At 34.4% G+C, this 13,616-nt stretch overlaps 1 protein-coding gene across 2 annotated transcripts in view; it reads right to left on the reverse strand.

Annotated features, from left to right (window-relative positions):
- HK1 (histidine kinase 1) overlaps nt 1–13,616 on the reverse strand; it is a 278,995-nt gene that overhangs the window by 35,128 nt on the left and 230,251 nt on the right. For both annotated transcript variants that reach the window (XM_089809077.1, XM_089809076.1), the window contains exons 10-12: nt 4,585–4,627; nt 4,173–4,322; nt 2,243–3,844 (exon numbers count right to left, since the gene is read on the reverse strand). In XM_089809077.1, coding sequence (XP_089665203.1) covers nt 2,243–3,844; nt 4,173–4,322; nt 4,585–4,627 — 1,795 coding nt within the window. The remainder of the gene's footprint in view (nt 1–2,242; nt 3,845–4,172; nt 4,323–4,584; nt 4,628–13,616) is intronic.

Here is a 13,616-nt window from a genome sequence, read left to right on the forward strand (position 1 = left end):
ATGTGGCCTTCCCATGCATTGAAATGAATCAATTTTGCAAGAAATATCAATACCAAATGCAAGGATATGCAAGAAAACTAAAAAATGCCCCTATCTAGATAGATTTCATGCCTTCGAATGGAGAAATCTGGGCATTCTCATAAAAAACGTGCCATTGATTTGCATGATCATGGACGTTTTTGTTCTTGGAGGCAAAATCGTGGACCTCAATAGCAAATGCATGAGTTACAATGCCAAATCACACTCTATGGGAGGTTTTGCATGTTTTAAAACACATGTCATTTGGTTATCAATGTAAATCACTCTCTCCATGTGCTTTTGAATGTTTCAAAATTATGTCTTTGGAGGTTGAGAGGAAAAATCACTCTCCAAGCCCAAACACATGTATTCAAATGCATGTAAATGAAAGGAGGAAATCTCTCTCTTCGAGCCCTTTTACATGTTTTAAAATCTAAGAATTTACAAGTTTTGGAGCCTTTTAATGCAAATTGCATTCTCTCAAGGGCATTAGATGTGATACTTATCATGTAAAAGACCATTTTTATGCAAATCGAACTCTTGGAGGACTATTACATGTTTTAAAAACTTGGCTTTTACTTGTTTTAAAATTAATTTTCTAGTGCAAATCACACTCTCTCAAGGTAATCAAACTATATAGTTAATAAAGTCACTTAAGTAAAAAATTAAAAAGCAACTCAACATGAAAATATAACATAAAGTGCTCTGTAGTCACTTAAGTGATAAAGTAACTTTAAAACATAGCATAAAGTGAATTTATGTTATAGTTTTCAAAAAGTGAATGTCAACATTAAAATGTATGATATTTTAAATATGTAATTGCATCTGGAGAGTCCACCTTTTGGGCACTTAAATGATCATATCTTTTGACTACCGAGTCCAATTAAGCCCTAAGATATATCGAATCGAAGGGAAAACCAAAAGTGAGGGATTAAACAAAACCAAAAGACAAAAAGAAAACAAATACACACTCAAAAAAGCGAAAAAAGGACATTGAAGGCTTCAAAAATCAACCATAGGCTTAATAAAATGAAAAACAAAAAGGACTCGACGAAAACCTTCAGTAAAAGGATTCACTATACCAATTGGAGTCGATTCATTGATCAATGTTAACCAATTAAATAATGAACTAACTCAAAGAAACACAAAACTAAGTTGAAAAGTTTCATATTGTTACCTACATTTTGTGGTGACAAAATGCAGGTTAACACCTCTAATCCTTGAGGGCAGAAGTCCCAAGGGAGGGCTTGGATCTATGAACTTTGAGGGAATCTATCAAAGGGTCACTAAGTGCATTGGATTGTATTCAGACCTTCTCTTTCCTTAAACAAAGTTATAACAGATCAACCCTATCAACAAGAAATACATATATCCAGCAATAAAACTGTGAATGGATATAAGACCTTTTAGACAAAAAGAGTCACCCAATCAAGTTTTCCAGGATCCAGGATCAGCCTTAGCAACCAGATATAATAGTTATAGATATCTAGGATCAATCCTAGCAACACGAAATATAGAGCTCCATTTAGACAAGAAATAACCAACAATAAAAGTGTTACCAGATATGACACAATAACATTATATTTTGATATTTTGAGATTAAGTATATGATGATATGATGATATGATCAAGATGCTATGATTACAAGTGTATGGTGTTTTGTTTGTTTATATGTGACATTCTAATTTAATTCATATATATATATACCGCATTTCAAAATTTAGCCATACTGGCGAACCAGTTCTGCAAACCTGTATCTGAATTGAACCCAAACTGGCAACTTAAGAATAAATTGATAACATAGCATCTTAGCCAAAGTAATGGCAAAGATACCTGGTGATGATCACTTCAAACATGCCATTGGATTTATATTTTAAAGAACAAATCAATGGCCAAGCTGGGAGCTAAACATAGTTCAAAAACAGTATCAAAATTTTCCTTCAAGACAATGAATATAGTGATTAACTATTTAGAAGAGTCTAAACAATAGAAAATTTTGAGAGCATCAGTTTCAACTAAATTGTTAAAAATGATATCTACAGCAGAGTGAAATATCATTTTTAGTCTCAAAGCTGGTGTTAATTTTTGTAGAAAATTTACTTAGAAAAACTGGTATATATCTACATATTCACAAAATGTAATTCATTATGTGTTATGTGTAATTTGATAAGGAAAAATGTCATCAAAGAAGATTACAAATTTGGAAGAGAATGTATACACGTACCTGGCAGTCCATGAGAACCAGATCAAATGGTGAAGGATCTCCTGGTGTCATCTGATTTCTGTCAACTTTTTCTTTATTTATGGGGTTGAGTTTGTCAGAATCACCCTTGTCATTATTACATTTCAGTGCATCCACTGCTTGCAATCCATCCCCAACGGCAACTACAGTAGCACCCATCTTCTCAAGCATGATGGTTGCAACTCTTTGAAGAATAGGTGTATCTTCTGCAAGTAAAATCCGAATGCCTTTTAGATACTTCTCAGTAGAACTACCATTTAAGGGAGCCCGTCGTGCTGGAGCTTTGGGAGTAGTTTCAGATATTATTGGTTGGTGTACACAATCTAGAGATTCCTTCTCATAACTCAAAGATAGAGGGCATCCAGCAACTCTCATAAATGGCAAGCTTGGGCCAGATGGAATACAAAAATGTTCATGAGGCAAAGTTCCATTTTGAGATCTATTTTTCCTATCTGATGCCTGCTGAATATTGAACATGTCACCACTGCAGTGTTTAGAAAAGCCAGACATCAAAGATTTTGAGTCTCTCTTACTGTGAGGGGAATCTTCAATGCATATTCTGGAATCTAATTCTGGGGTTGGGCTAATATTAAGGCCCTTAGAGAAAGTTATTGTGCCTGTTTGATTGGATACTGAGTCAAATTTGAATTTGCTCATTGAATTTCCTATTTCAGATTGCAAATTTCTGCCTTCAGGCTCTTTACAGGTTTCAGTAGTCAAAAGTAAACCACTAGTTTCCTTCAATTGATGTGGAATACAATTTTGTCTATCATTCATGGCCCTTCCAGGACTACTCAAGATTTTAGCAGCAGATATGCTGTCTGGAACATTTGGAATGATATGACATGTATTTTTAGTTATTTCATTTTCTTTTGTAAATTGGTTACCAGTTTCTTGGGCTGAATTGTGACAATCTTCATCCAAGAAGTAATCAGATGGTTCTTCACTTGAAGGTATTCTTGTAGATTGAATATTCAACTCTTGCTGTGTGTTAAGTGGCAAGTCCGATAATCCCGAACCAGTACTGTTTTTCTCTATTTTATATGTTGTATCTTCTACCATTGCAGTCAACATCTGAATAAGTTTTGATTTATACAGAGGTCTGTTAACCATGAAAGAGTGCCCCAATCTCCTCAATCCCAGCTTGATGGTAGCAGATGTATCATGATTCAAGAGCCATGCGAATTTTATTTTTCCTTGATATTTATTGAGATAAGACGCTTGACCCTTCCAGACTTTTATGTCCACATCCAAGAAACTTGAATCTATAACTGCAAGAAGATTGTGAGCATTGGATGTTTTGTTTCCATTAGTGCCATGGAGAATCCTTGTATCATTTGACGATATTGAATCTTCTTTGCATTCTGCACAGCTACATTCTCTCAGAGAAACTCCATAATCTGTCATACTCTTTGACCGAACTCTATTAGTTTCATGTAGATCAGAGTATCCTATACAATCTATTTTAGAAAGAGCTTCTATCATTTCATTCCAGTTGGCTGCTTGATGTACTTGGAAGCCATTTACTTGTAACCATTGGGACATTGTTGAACGGCCAATGCCCTCATTTAGGGCTAGGAGAACCTGTCAACAGAAAAGACAAAAGAAAATAAGATCCAATGGTTAAAATCTAAAAGCATCAGCTTGTGCAAGAATATGTCAATAAGAGTAATACAAAGAGATTCATGCGTTATATTGATGACTGCAACATAGTTAGGGAAGAGGAACAAAGGCAAATTTAATAGAAAAGGAAGCACATATTGTTATGCTTGCAAAAACCTTTTGGAGAAAACACAATGTCAGAGGGCATATTAGGAAAAAAGTAGTCTGTAATTTTGATGAAATAAGAAGATGAAATCTATTATACTTGCCCCTTCAACATTACTAAAGTATTTAAATTAGAAATAAATACCGTTGTGTGGTCCTTATCAATGCCCTGCCAAATCTGCTGCGAAATTTGTCCAGAGTTTTCAGTAGGTGCACCAAACACTAAAGTCAAATGCATAAGAGTTCCTGGACCTTCTTTTTGTTTGACACTAATCTGGCCTCCCATTTTGTCAACCTGGACAGCAGAAGAAAATCACCACATTGTGAAGAGATATATAAAAATTGGCATTGTATGGATACTATGAATAAATTCAAGGATTTGAAATCGTTGATGAAGAAATTTATGCAATTTGATTTCATTAGAATTGTTTGCTGATCTCCAGAAGATGAGAAATGTGTAGCTAACATAGTGCCAGCAAAAGGTATTTGCATAGAAAGTTATAAGCCATTTGATTATTTTCTGAGGATAGAAATGTAATGCATAATAGTTTGCGTACCAATGAACGCACTATGCAGAGACCAAGTCCTGTTCCTCCATACCTGCAAAGAGGAAGTTTTGAATCAAGCAGTTAGAAATCAAAGTTTATTTTTCTTCTTAGTTCCAAAACATGTTTCCTGTCAACAAAAAAATCATAAATCTTGACTAAATCAGTTCTTCCATCTAGGCAATCATGTACCATGCATGATAACTGAATTTGTTTTAGTTAGTTCTCCAGAGTAAAGGATTGAACAGTCAAATGATGGAAAAAATACATAAATATTTCAGCATTGTCATCCAGCATTCAGTTCTACCTTTCTGTTTGTTTCCCTATTTCTTCCCAAAATCGCAAGGGGGACTCACACCCTCCTCCCAAACCTCAAAGTACCCGACCCCGAGACGTCCCCGCATCGGGTACTTGTGTACCCAAGTACCCCCACCTCCCCCATTCCACAACCATGCTGCCGCTGGGATGGGTACTTGAATTTCTATTTGAATTTTGATTTTTGAATGTTATATTCAGTATGTAATATGTTACTATGTTGACTGTTCAATGGTTCTAGTTCTTGTTGCAATTTTGCTATGTTCATGTATTTTAATTAGGTATGTTCATAACAAACATTTCATGTTCTATAAGTATACTATACAACACCCCTCACTACTAGGTCCGCTCCTTGGTCATCCCACCGTCGTCCCGAAAAATGAGGCCCAGATTCATCCCGTCCGGGAAGCTCGTCCAGCCATCTTGATGTACCCTAGTACTAGTGTTATATTGGAACTTAAAAGTTTCTAACAAAAATAATCTGTAACACTAGCAACATTCCATTTTCCCTAGTCAACTTGTTGCAATACACTAATATATTAAGAATTTTAGTTAATTAGAGGGCATCCCAAAGAGATATTGTCCCATGTGATGCTCAAAAGCCAAATCAGGTCCAGGTGATAGTATATTCATTTAGAATATTATTAATGATATTTTCTTGTGGAAAATTTTGCACGTGCTATTTAATTGTGGACTTCAAGCTTAGGACTAAGTGACAATCATTTCTCTAAAAATTTCTTAGCAGGGATCCTTTTTCCACTATTTTTGATCAACGAAATAGATCTTCCGGCAGAAATTTTTTTGTGGCAATTTTGCATAATTTATTTGGGCTTTAGGCTCAGGACTCAATAATTACAATTTGTCCAAAATTTTCTTCGCAGTCCTATCCCCATTATTTTTATTCACAACATAGTGCATTAGGCATTTCCTTTACTAATATTATCTATGTGAAATTATTTTCGCATGTGGTATTGGAATGTTTGCCCCTGATTTTTTATTGTGTATCTTTTGAGAGAGTAATATGGAGATGCAGAAAGTGTTTTGTGTTTGCATTGAACAGAAAACTCTTCAAAGTCCAAATGACTCAAAACAAACAACTAACCTGAAGTGAATTCTAAACCAGAGAAAGACATGCTAAAAGTGCAATGTCATGTCCCCTTTTTAGTGACATAACTTTTACCGGGGATTTGCCTATCATCGACTCTCGTAGGCAAATGATTTTGGAGAGAGAGTCATTTTATTTCCAGATGATTACAATCTTGCTCTCAGAGAATAATAATTCAGTAAGTGGGGCCTACTTGTTCTACTATTAAATTGAGATTGTACTTTAACTTTATAAAGTTATTTATTTAATTTTATAAAGATTAAGGATAAAAGTGCATTATAAAAGATAATTCCGGAAAACTTCCAGTAACTTCTCAAAAAGTGAATAAATAGAGGACATGAGGCACCCATTTGAACAAGCGGTTTTGTGGATTCGACTTCTATTTCAGTTGGAGCAATTTGTAGTCATTTGGTCTGCAAATTCTCAAGTTATCTTTGGGAACGAAAACTCCCATTGATAAGCAATTTTGAGGGTGTGGAATATCACCTGAATTATTGCAATTTTGGAGGTGATATCGCAGTCACTTCACCAGGGCAGAAATCTGGGGCCTAAGGCTAGTTCTAAAGACTCAGTTCAGTGGGGACTGTTGACAGTGAAAAAAATTGTTGAAGCAAGGAAATCGGGCTTACAGAGAAAGCCCTCATACCAACTCTTAACAGAAGGGCACTTTTAGTTTTGTTGCTGGAGTCTTCATGGGCATCAATATATCTTGAAGATGGAAATGCAATTTCGATGAAGGCAAGCTGCAGGTATTAAGGGGAATCAAAGATTAAAAGTGGTCTCGATTTATTTTACAGATGAACTCGCGTGGACTGATCTTGATCTCGGAATCACCATTAAAGACGGCAGAGGACATATTCCCAACCGATTCAAATCACATACAGGTCGGGTCGAGGGTATTGAAAAAATACCAAAGGAGGTAAAGGATTTCGAACTGATAAATCGCGTGACCTATTCTTTGACGTTGCAGACTCGGAATCGAAGGCGGAAGAGTCACAAACGATTCAGGGATTTGATATCGAGCGAGTACAGTTATGATCGATTAAGCTTCAATCAGGGGCGGCGACGAATATCGATTTTCTGCTGTGATAATCGTCAGGTCAAGGGCGCACGGGAGGATATAACTCCAACGGCATCAGTAGTGACATCCCAACGGGATTTGGCAGGCCGGTTAAGATAATATTTAAGACGCCCAGACCACCAGCGCCCATCACATATTCGGAGATTTAAGGAAATTGCAAGGATAATCTGCAGGTGACGTTCTAGCTTCCTAAGAGGATTAATTGCAACCAGGTGAGGAGCGATCTGTATTGGGTGATTTACTAGGAACGACTACAGTTACCTTTCCAACTCAGCAGGCTAGTTCGCCATAATCACTGGGTAATATTTGGGACGGCATCAACACATCTAACCACAGGCTTACAGACAAACAGGGAGAAAAGCATTCATAAAACTCTCAGGTTTTGAATATTGCTTCATTGTATGAAACTGAGCATGGACACTATTATCCTTCATTTTTCAATTGTTACAAATAATGTGAGGCTTTGCTAATACTGAAGTTCATTACAACTCTGTTCTGTTGGATTTTCTTCCGATTATCAGTACATTGCTATAGCTATTTTATAAAGATTTAACAGTTACATAATAAGTATTTAATGATTTTGTCATAGCTCAGAATTAGGGTTTAGTGGCCTTTTTAGTAAGGATCTTTACATGCAATTGGAGTGACCAGAAAATACCCATGTGCCAAATGAGGAATGACGCCCAAGGTAGGGGGCAATTTGCATAGAAAAATTAAATCTTCATCAAAATCTGCAAATAACATATCAAAGTGTGGCACCTAGCTTTCATGAAGTAAACAAATCAATACCTAAAATGATATCTTTCACTAAATTATGAGAAACTATGGTTTCCAAACCCCTAAAAAGGGAGACCAGCTCATTAAAAAGGCATCAAAACACTACAAACTCAAACGACACTCTAAGAAAGCTCACCATATATCAAAAACTCAGTATCCATATCAGAATACTTTATAAAACCTCAAAATCTTCAAACTTATATCATGAAAAGAAGCCTTTTTTTTGTAAAACTGAAATTAAACACACCAAACCAGCTAGGTGGATGTTTGAATGCTAAAACCAGCAACCAAAAAGAAGGATTTTGTCCTCGACCAGAAAAGAAGAACTCTTAGATCTCATTCTAGCAGTATCTCCTTGTATCATCTTAAAAGGTAGGCACTTACTTTGTGTCTTTTCTAAGACCGTTTAGCTCTCCTTAGTGTGGCCCTTCTCATTGAAATCTTGCATTGCATTTAATTACAAATATCACTTAAATCAAGAACCCTTTCTTCTCCTTCAATCTTACTCAAAGCTCTATGCTTTCTCTAATACCTATGCACAATCTCTCATTCATTCATCCATTTACTTTATTCAATTTCCCATCTCTCATTGTTACAAAAGTTAGGATGGGATTTGATGTTAATGCATCCTCCTTTACTTTTCCCTCTTTAACTTGAGCAAAAATTAAGGTAGGGTCTAATCTCTATACATCCTCTATTTTCCTCCAATAAAAAATTCACTCTTCCCCTAGTCTCTATCTTGGTTAATTCAAGCCTTGAATACCTTTTTAATTGTTTTCAATGTATGTCTTTCCAAATTTCTTTGAACCCATTTAGAGTTTGTTGCTCCTCATAACGGTACCTTGAAATTTGTGTCCTAGAATGGCTTGCCTAGGGGAGACCTATACCTGGTATGGGTCGCCTAGGGATGACCTATACTTTGCAAGCCCCCTTTCGAGGTCATGGGCTTGATGCAACATTTCTTTTTTCTTTCCCACCTAGTAGAGTCATTTTTGTGAAAATTGACCCTGAAATTGCTACAAAAGGAGGCTTCCTCTCTTCATTTTCACATCCACAATTTGCTAGTCAACCACAAACTCTCAAACCATCTTTATTGTGCATTCAAGGAGTCCAAGAAAACATTCATTGAAGGCATTCATCTGTCATTATCAAGTATGCATTTATACAGATCTAGCTTCTTTCTTACTAGGAGACAAAGGAGTTTTGCCATCAAGGGAGGAGATCTACATCTATTCATCAAAGACTTCTTCTTCTATCCAACAACGAAGTGACTTACAAGCATCTACAAAATGAGGTTTCGTCTTACATGATTTCCTTTTGGTTTTTGTGCAAGTGTAATGCCTACCCCTAGCTGACTTTCTGATTGTATTGTCAGATTCTTTTAAGCCTATTTTATGTTTATGTTTTATGTTTATCGGTACTTGGTCATCGGAATTGATTAAATGTTATTTCATACTCAGTTGATTTATGTGATGAGTTAGTTATTTCATGTGTTCATGATTATTTCGATAATGATATATGTATGTTCATTTAGTGATTTAAGTTATCTCATGATGATTAGTAAGATGGATGATTTATATGCAGTTCCATGGTTACTTACCCCATACTTGCATGTGTATGGTGTACTTCTCTTTTTTACTTTATGATTGACGTTTCTGATGTGTTTGAGGGAGGGAGTCGTAGTCACCTGCTAATCGGGATCTACACGATGTACCATTCCCTGCCATTGCCTATTTAGTTTAGAATATATGAGTATGTGCATGCGTGGATTTTATGCAGATTGCACATACTGAGTATCGACTTCCCTGAATTGTCAAGATGAACATACCCTATCACAGTATCTCAATGGTATAAGTGGGGAGATAATTCTTGAGTCCAAATCCTAAACTAAGCCAATTGTCCTAGAAAGAAGGACAAGTATCTAAGTTGTTTACTCGTCTGAATTCACCAAGTGACGTGAATTCGTGATTCTAACCCTGGAGTTTGATTTTGTTCTTTGCCTTCAGTTGAGTTGTCATATTTAGTCTTGTGGGTCTGGTGTAATTTTCAATTGTAATTAAATCAAATTAAAGGAAAATTTAATGATTTAATTTAATAGAAATGTTACAAAGAAAATTCACTATTTAATTATATTTAATTAATTGAGAAATTAATTAAATAAAAGAATTAAATTTAAAAGATTTTATTAAAGTTCTAATTTTGGTGTTTTATATTTATTTAATTTAATAATAATTTATTTAGGAGTTTTATTTTAATAATAAACTCTAAATAATATTATTAGTTAAATTAATAAATATTATATTAAAAGCATCTCATGATTTAATAAGAAAGAGAAAGCATTAATTTAATAAAGTTTATTTTAATTAAATTGCATAAAGCTTGTGCATGAAATTAAAATAATAAAATAATAAAAGAAAAAGGGTTTTTGCATGATTGCACAATCGAAGCCCTAAATTGGGGAAAAACTCTTTATTAGAGATTTAGAGTTCATTTTTCGATTACCAAGATTGGGATAAGTAATTTCTAAGGAGATTTTCAGAGGAAAGGGGATTGCTTGCGTGCTCCATACGATTGTCGTATTAGAATCAGATTTAGGTAGAATCTTGTGGGTTATTTGCACACTAGTTTTTCGTTCTTCGAATTCCTGTCTTCTATGTCTGTTGTGTTTCTATTTTCAGAATTCCTCTGGGTTGAAACCCTTGCTTACATATTTATTGTTCTTCATTTTCAGAAACTTCTGTAAGTGATTTGATGATTTGAAACCCTTGTGTGTGAGTTTGGTTGTTCATCATTTACAGAAACATCTATATACGAATTGGAAATTAGAAACCCCCGTTTGTGTTTTATCGCTCTTCATGCTCAAAAGCATCTTTAATTAAATGGAAGGATTGAAACCCTTGTTTGGTAGATTTTACAGTTTCGTAATTTGATAAGTTTTAATATGGGAAAGGTTTGGTAAAGAAATCAGAATTTAATATATAAATTCGTTGGTGGTTCATAATCTTCCTACCAGATCTATTATGCAATTTGATTTAAAAAATATATATTTATAATTAAATTTGTAAAGTTTATTGTGAGAGGATTGTTTTGGTTGTATAATATAAAACAAGATTTAGAAAAAAAATAAAAAAATTCTGAAACCTGCAATTTTACATGGGAAGGCATGACCTTTTTATGTTTGTTTATTAAAAAAAAAAAAATTATTGAGTGAGGGGTCATGACCTCCCCCCCTCACGGCTGCCAAGGCAGCTCAGCTACGATCGCAACGAACATTGCCAAAGCAGCAATTGCTGTTGAGGTAGTGAACATTGCCAAAGCAGTGGCTGCGCCAAGCAGCAGGCCGACTAGCGGCTCCCCTTTTTGGGGTTGTGTTTGAAACGCAAGCTTGTATGCATTGCGAATTTTGTTTTGTTTTATTATTATATTTATTAAATATTAAATAATGTTTTGAAAATATATTATATTAAATTAAGTTTTATAATATAGTTTTTTTTATATTTAAATTTATTAAATTTTAAGTAATTTAATAAATCTTTTTAAATACAGTTTTTTGTTGATTAATTTAATTAACATAATTTGTTAATTATATTATTCTTATTGTTCATTATTATTTTATTAATAGATTAATAATTATTTTACTAATAATTTAAATTAAGTTATTTTATTAATAGATGATTATAATCATTAAAAATCTAATGATTTTTTATTGAATTTTAATAATATTTAATTAGTTTTTAATTAATTAATTATTAAAATGTAATTGTACAAGTGTATTAAGAATTGTGAATTGGGGAAAATTGGTTAACTCGGGTTTTGGTTAATAGTTCTATGTCATATGTAATTGACTTTTAATAAGATTTATGAATCTATTAATTTTATGATTCAAAAACCTTAGTAATTATAATACTTTGAGAAAATGAAAATGTGAACCTTGATTGAAATTGAAAACTCTATAAGCAGTAATACTTGGAAAAGAAAACTGAAACCCTAGATGTTATTGAATCTGTGTTTGAAAATGAAAATGAGAACTTGGAAACCTATAGTAAAAAATGAACTTTTGTGTTCTCAAAACCTAATGAATTATGAAAGTTACTTTTGTATGTACTCTTTATGATGTGTGGTTTACTGTTGTGGGTTTCAGGTTTGACTTAGTGCTTTGACCAATTAGGTTGTATTACTAGCAGCTTGGGGAGTTTGTTCTATGATAGTGTTATGTATCCGATCTTTTATAACTGACCATTGTGATGTAGTCACATGTCTTCTTTGATGAGTTTGATTAGATGTTTTGTTGTACTTTCCAGTTTCTCTTGTGTAGAACTAAAGTGGATGGTGTGACTTTTCTGGTGTAACCTTTGAGTCTTCGATCATTTATCTTTGGATTGCTTTCCAGTTGTTTGTTTAGGACTAAGGTGATTTTTGTGATTTTTTTTTGGTGATGTCATGGTTTGGTCTTTGTGTACTTATTTTGGAGCAGTCCCGTTAGGATGATTGTATTGGTGAAATCTATGATTTTGATCAGTAATATTTCAGTACCTTCCAGTTGCTTGTTTAAGAACTGATGTGTGGCTTATGGTCGTATGAAACCTTCTTCTTTTGCTAAGCTTAGGGCAGGTTATGTGTATGTCATGTTGAGAAGTGGCTTGCAATGGAGGTTGGAGCCTTAAAGAAGTTGCTTGGTAACCCATTGTAGGTTGTTTTAATAAGTGATAGCATTTCATTAAATGGGTTTAAAATTAATTAATAAGATATTGGTGTCACATAAAGTCACTAGGGGGCCAGAGTTGTAAGAGACTGTTAGGGTAACCTTAGAGTTGACTCATTAGTATGCCTTGTTTGTACGAAAGGATACTGATGCCGAATAGAGACACTAGGAGGGCGGAGTCTAGCGAGGCTGCTAGGGTAACCTTAGAGTTGGCTCATGCAATGACACTTGCCCACTTGCATAGTAAATTTCCTACGTGTCTTGTTGCCTCTGGGATTAGTTAATACTTGTGTCTTGGTAACCTTTGAGATAGATTGCTTTCAGGTGTTTCCTTGACCTAGATGTTGGTTTTGGACTTTGTGTTTTGATTTTCATATGGGACTTGAGTTTATCTCCTCAGCACGGTGGGACTGGACCATTTAGGTTCCACGAGGTTGGGTGGTAGTGCATTTTCTTATACCACTGAGATCCAACCGTTGGATGTTATTGCTGGATGTATTTGTGCAATTGATCCTTTCTTTCTTATCCAATATTTCTGATGGTGGTTATATTTTATTGCACTATACTTGATTATCAAAGATATTATGAGATGTTGCATATTATTGATGATGTATATTCTTTGAGCTTATCATACCTTGTGACTTGTACAGCGGATGATTAAGCATTTCTGATTATTGCCAAGTGGCATCTTATATGATTGTATATTGTTTAAATGGATTTGTACTTGTGATAAATTTATGATGTGGATTTTGGTTATGTATCAGATTTAGTATTAATTAATCTTAAATGTGATTCAATGTCATGGAACTTTAAGAGATGCAATCTGTTTAAGATGGTTGTATGTATGTGAGTTACTGCATCCGCTATTTTATCATTGTTGTTATTGCTTTCGGTATATTACCTGTTGTTGGTTATTATCTTTCAAAAAAAAATGTTTGGAAAACTTAGTGAAACTTTAGGTAAATTTCTTTTGGGTTCCCTGGCAGGGCGTTACAACAAGAAAGCATTCATTGAAGGCAATCATTTGTCATCATCAAGTATGCATTTCCTTCTGCAGATCTAGC

This window comes from Cupressus sempervirens, chromosome 11, assembly GCF_028749045.1.
Source record: "Cupressus sempervirens isolate cs-2001-9-10 chromosome 11, ASM2874904v1, whole genome shotgun sequence".
NCBI lineage: Eukaryota > Viridiplantae > Streptophyta > Pinopsida > Cupressales > Cupressaceae > Cupressus > Cupressus sempervirens.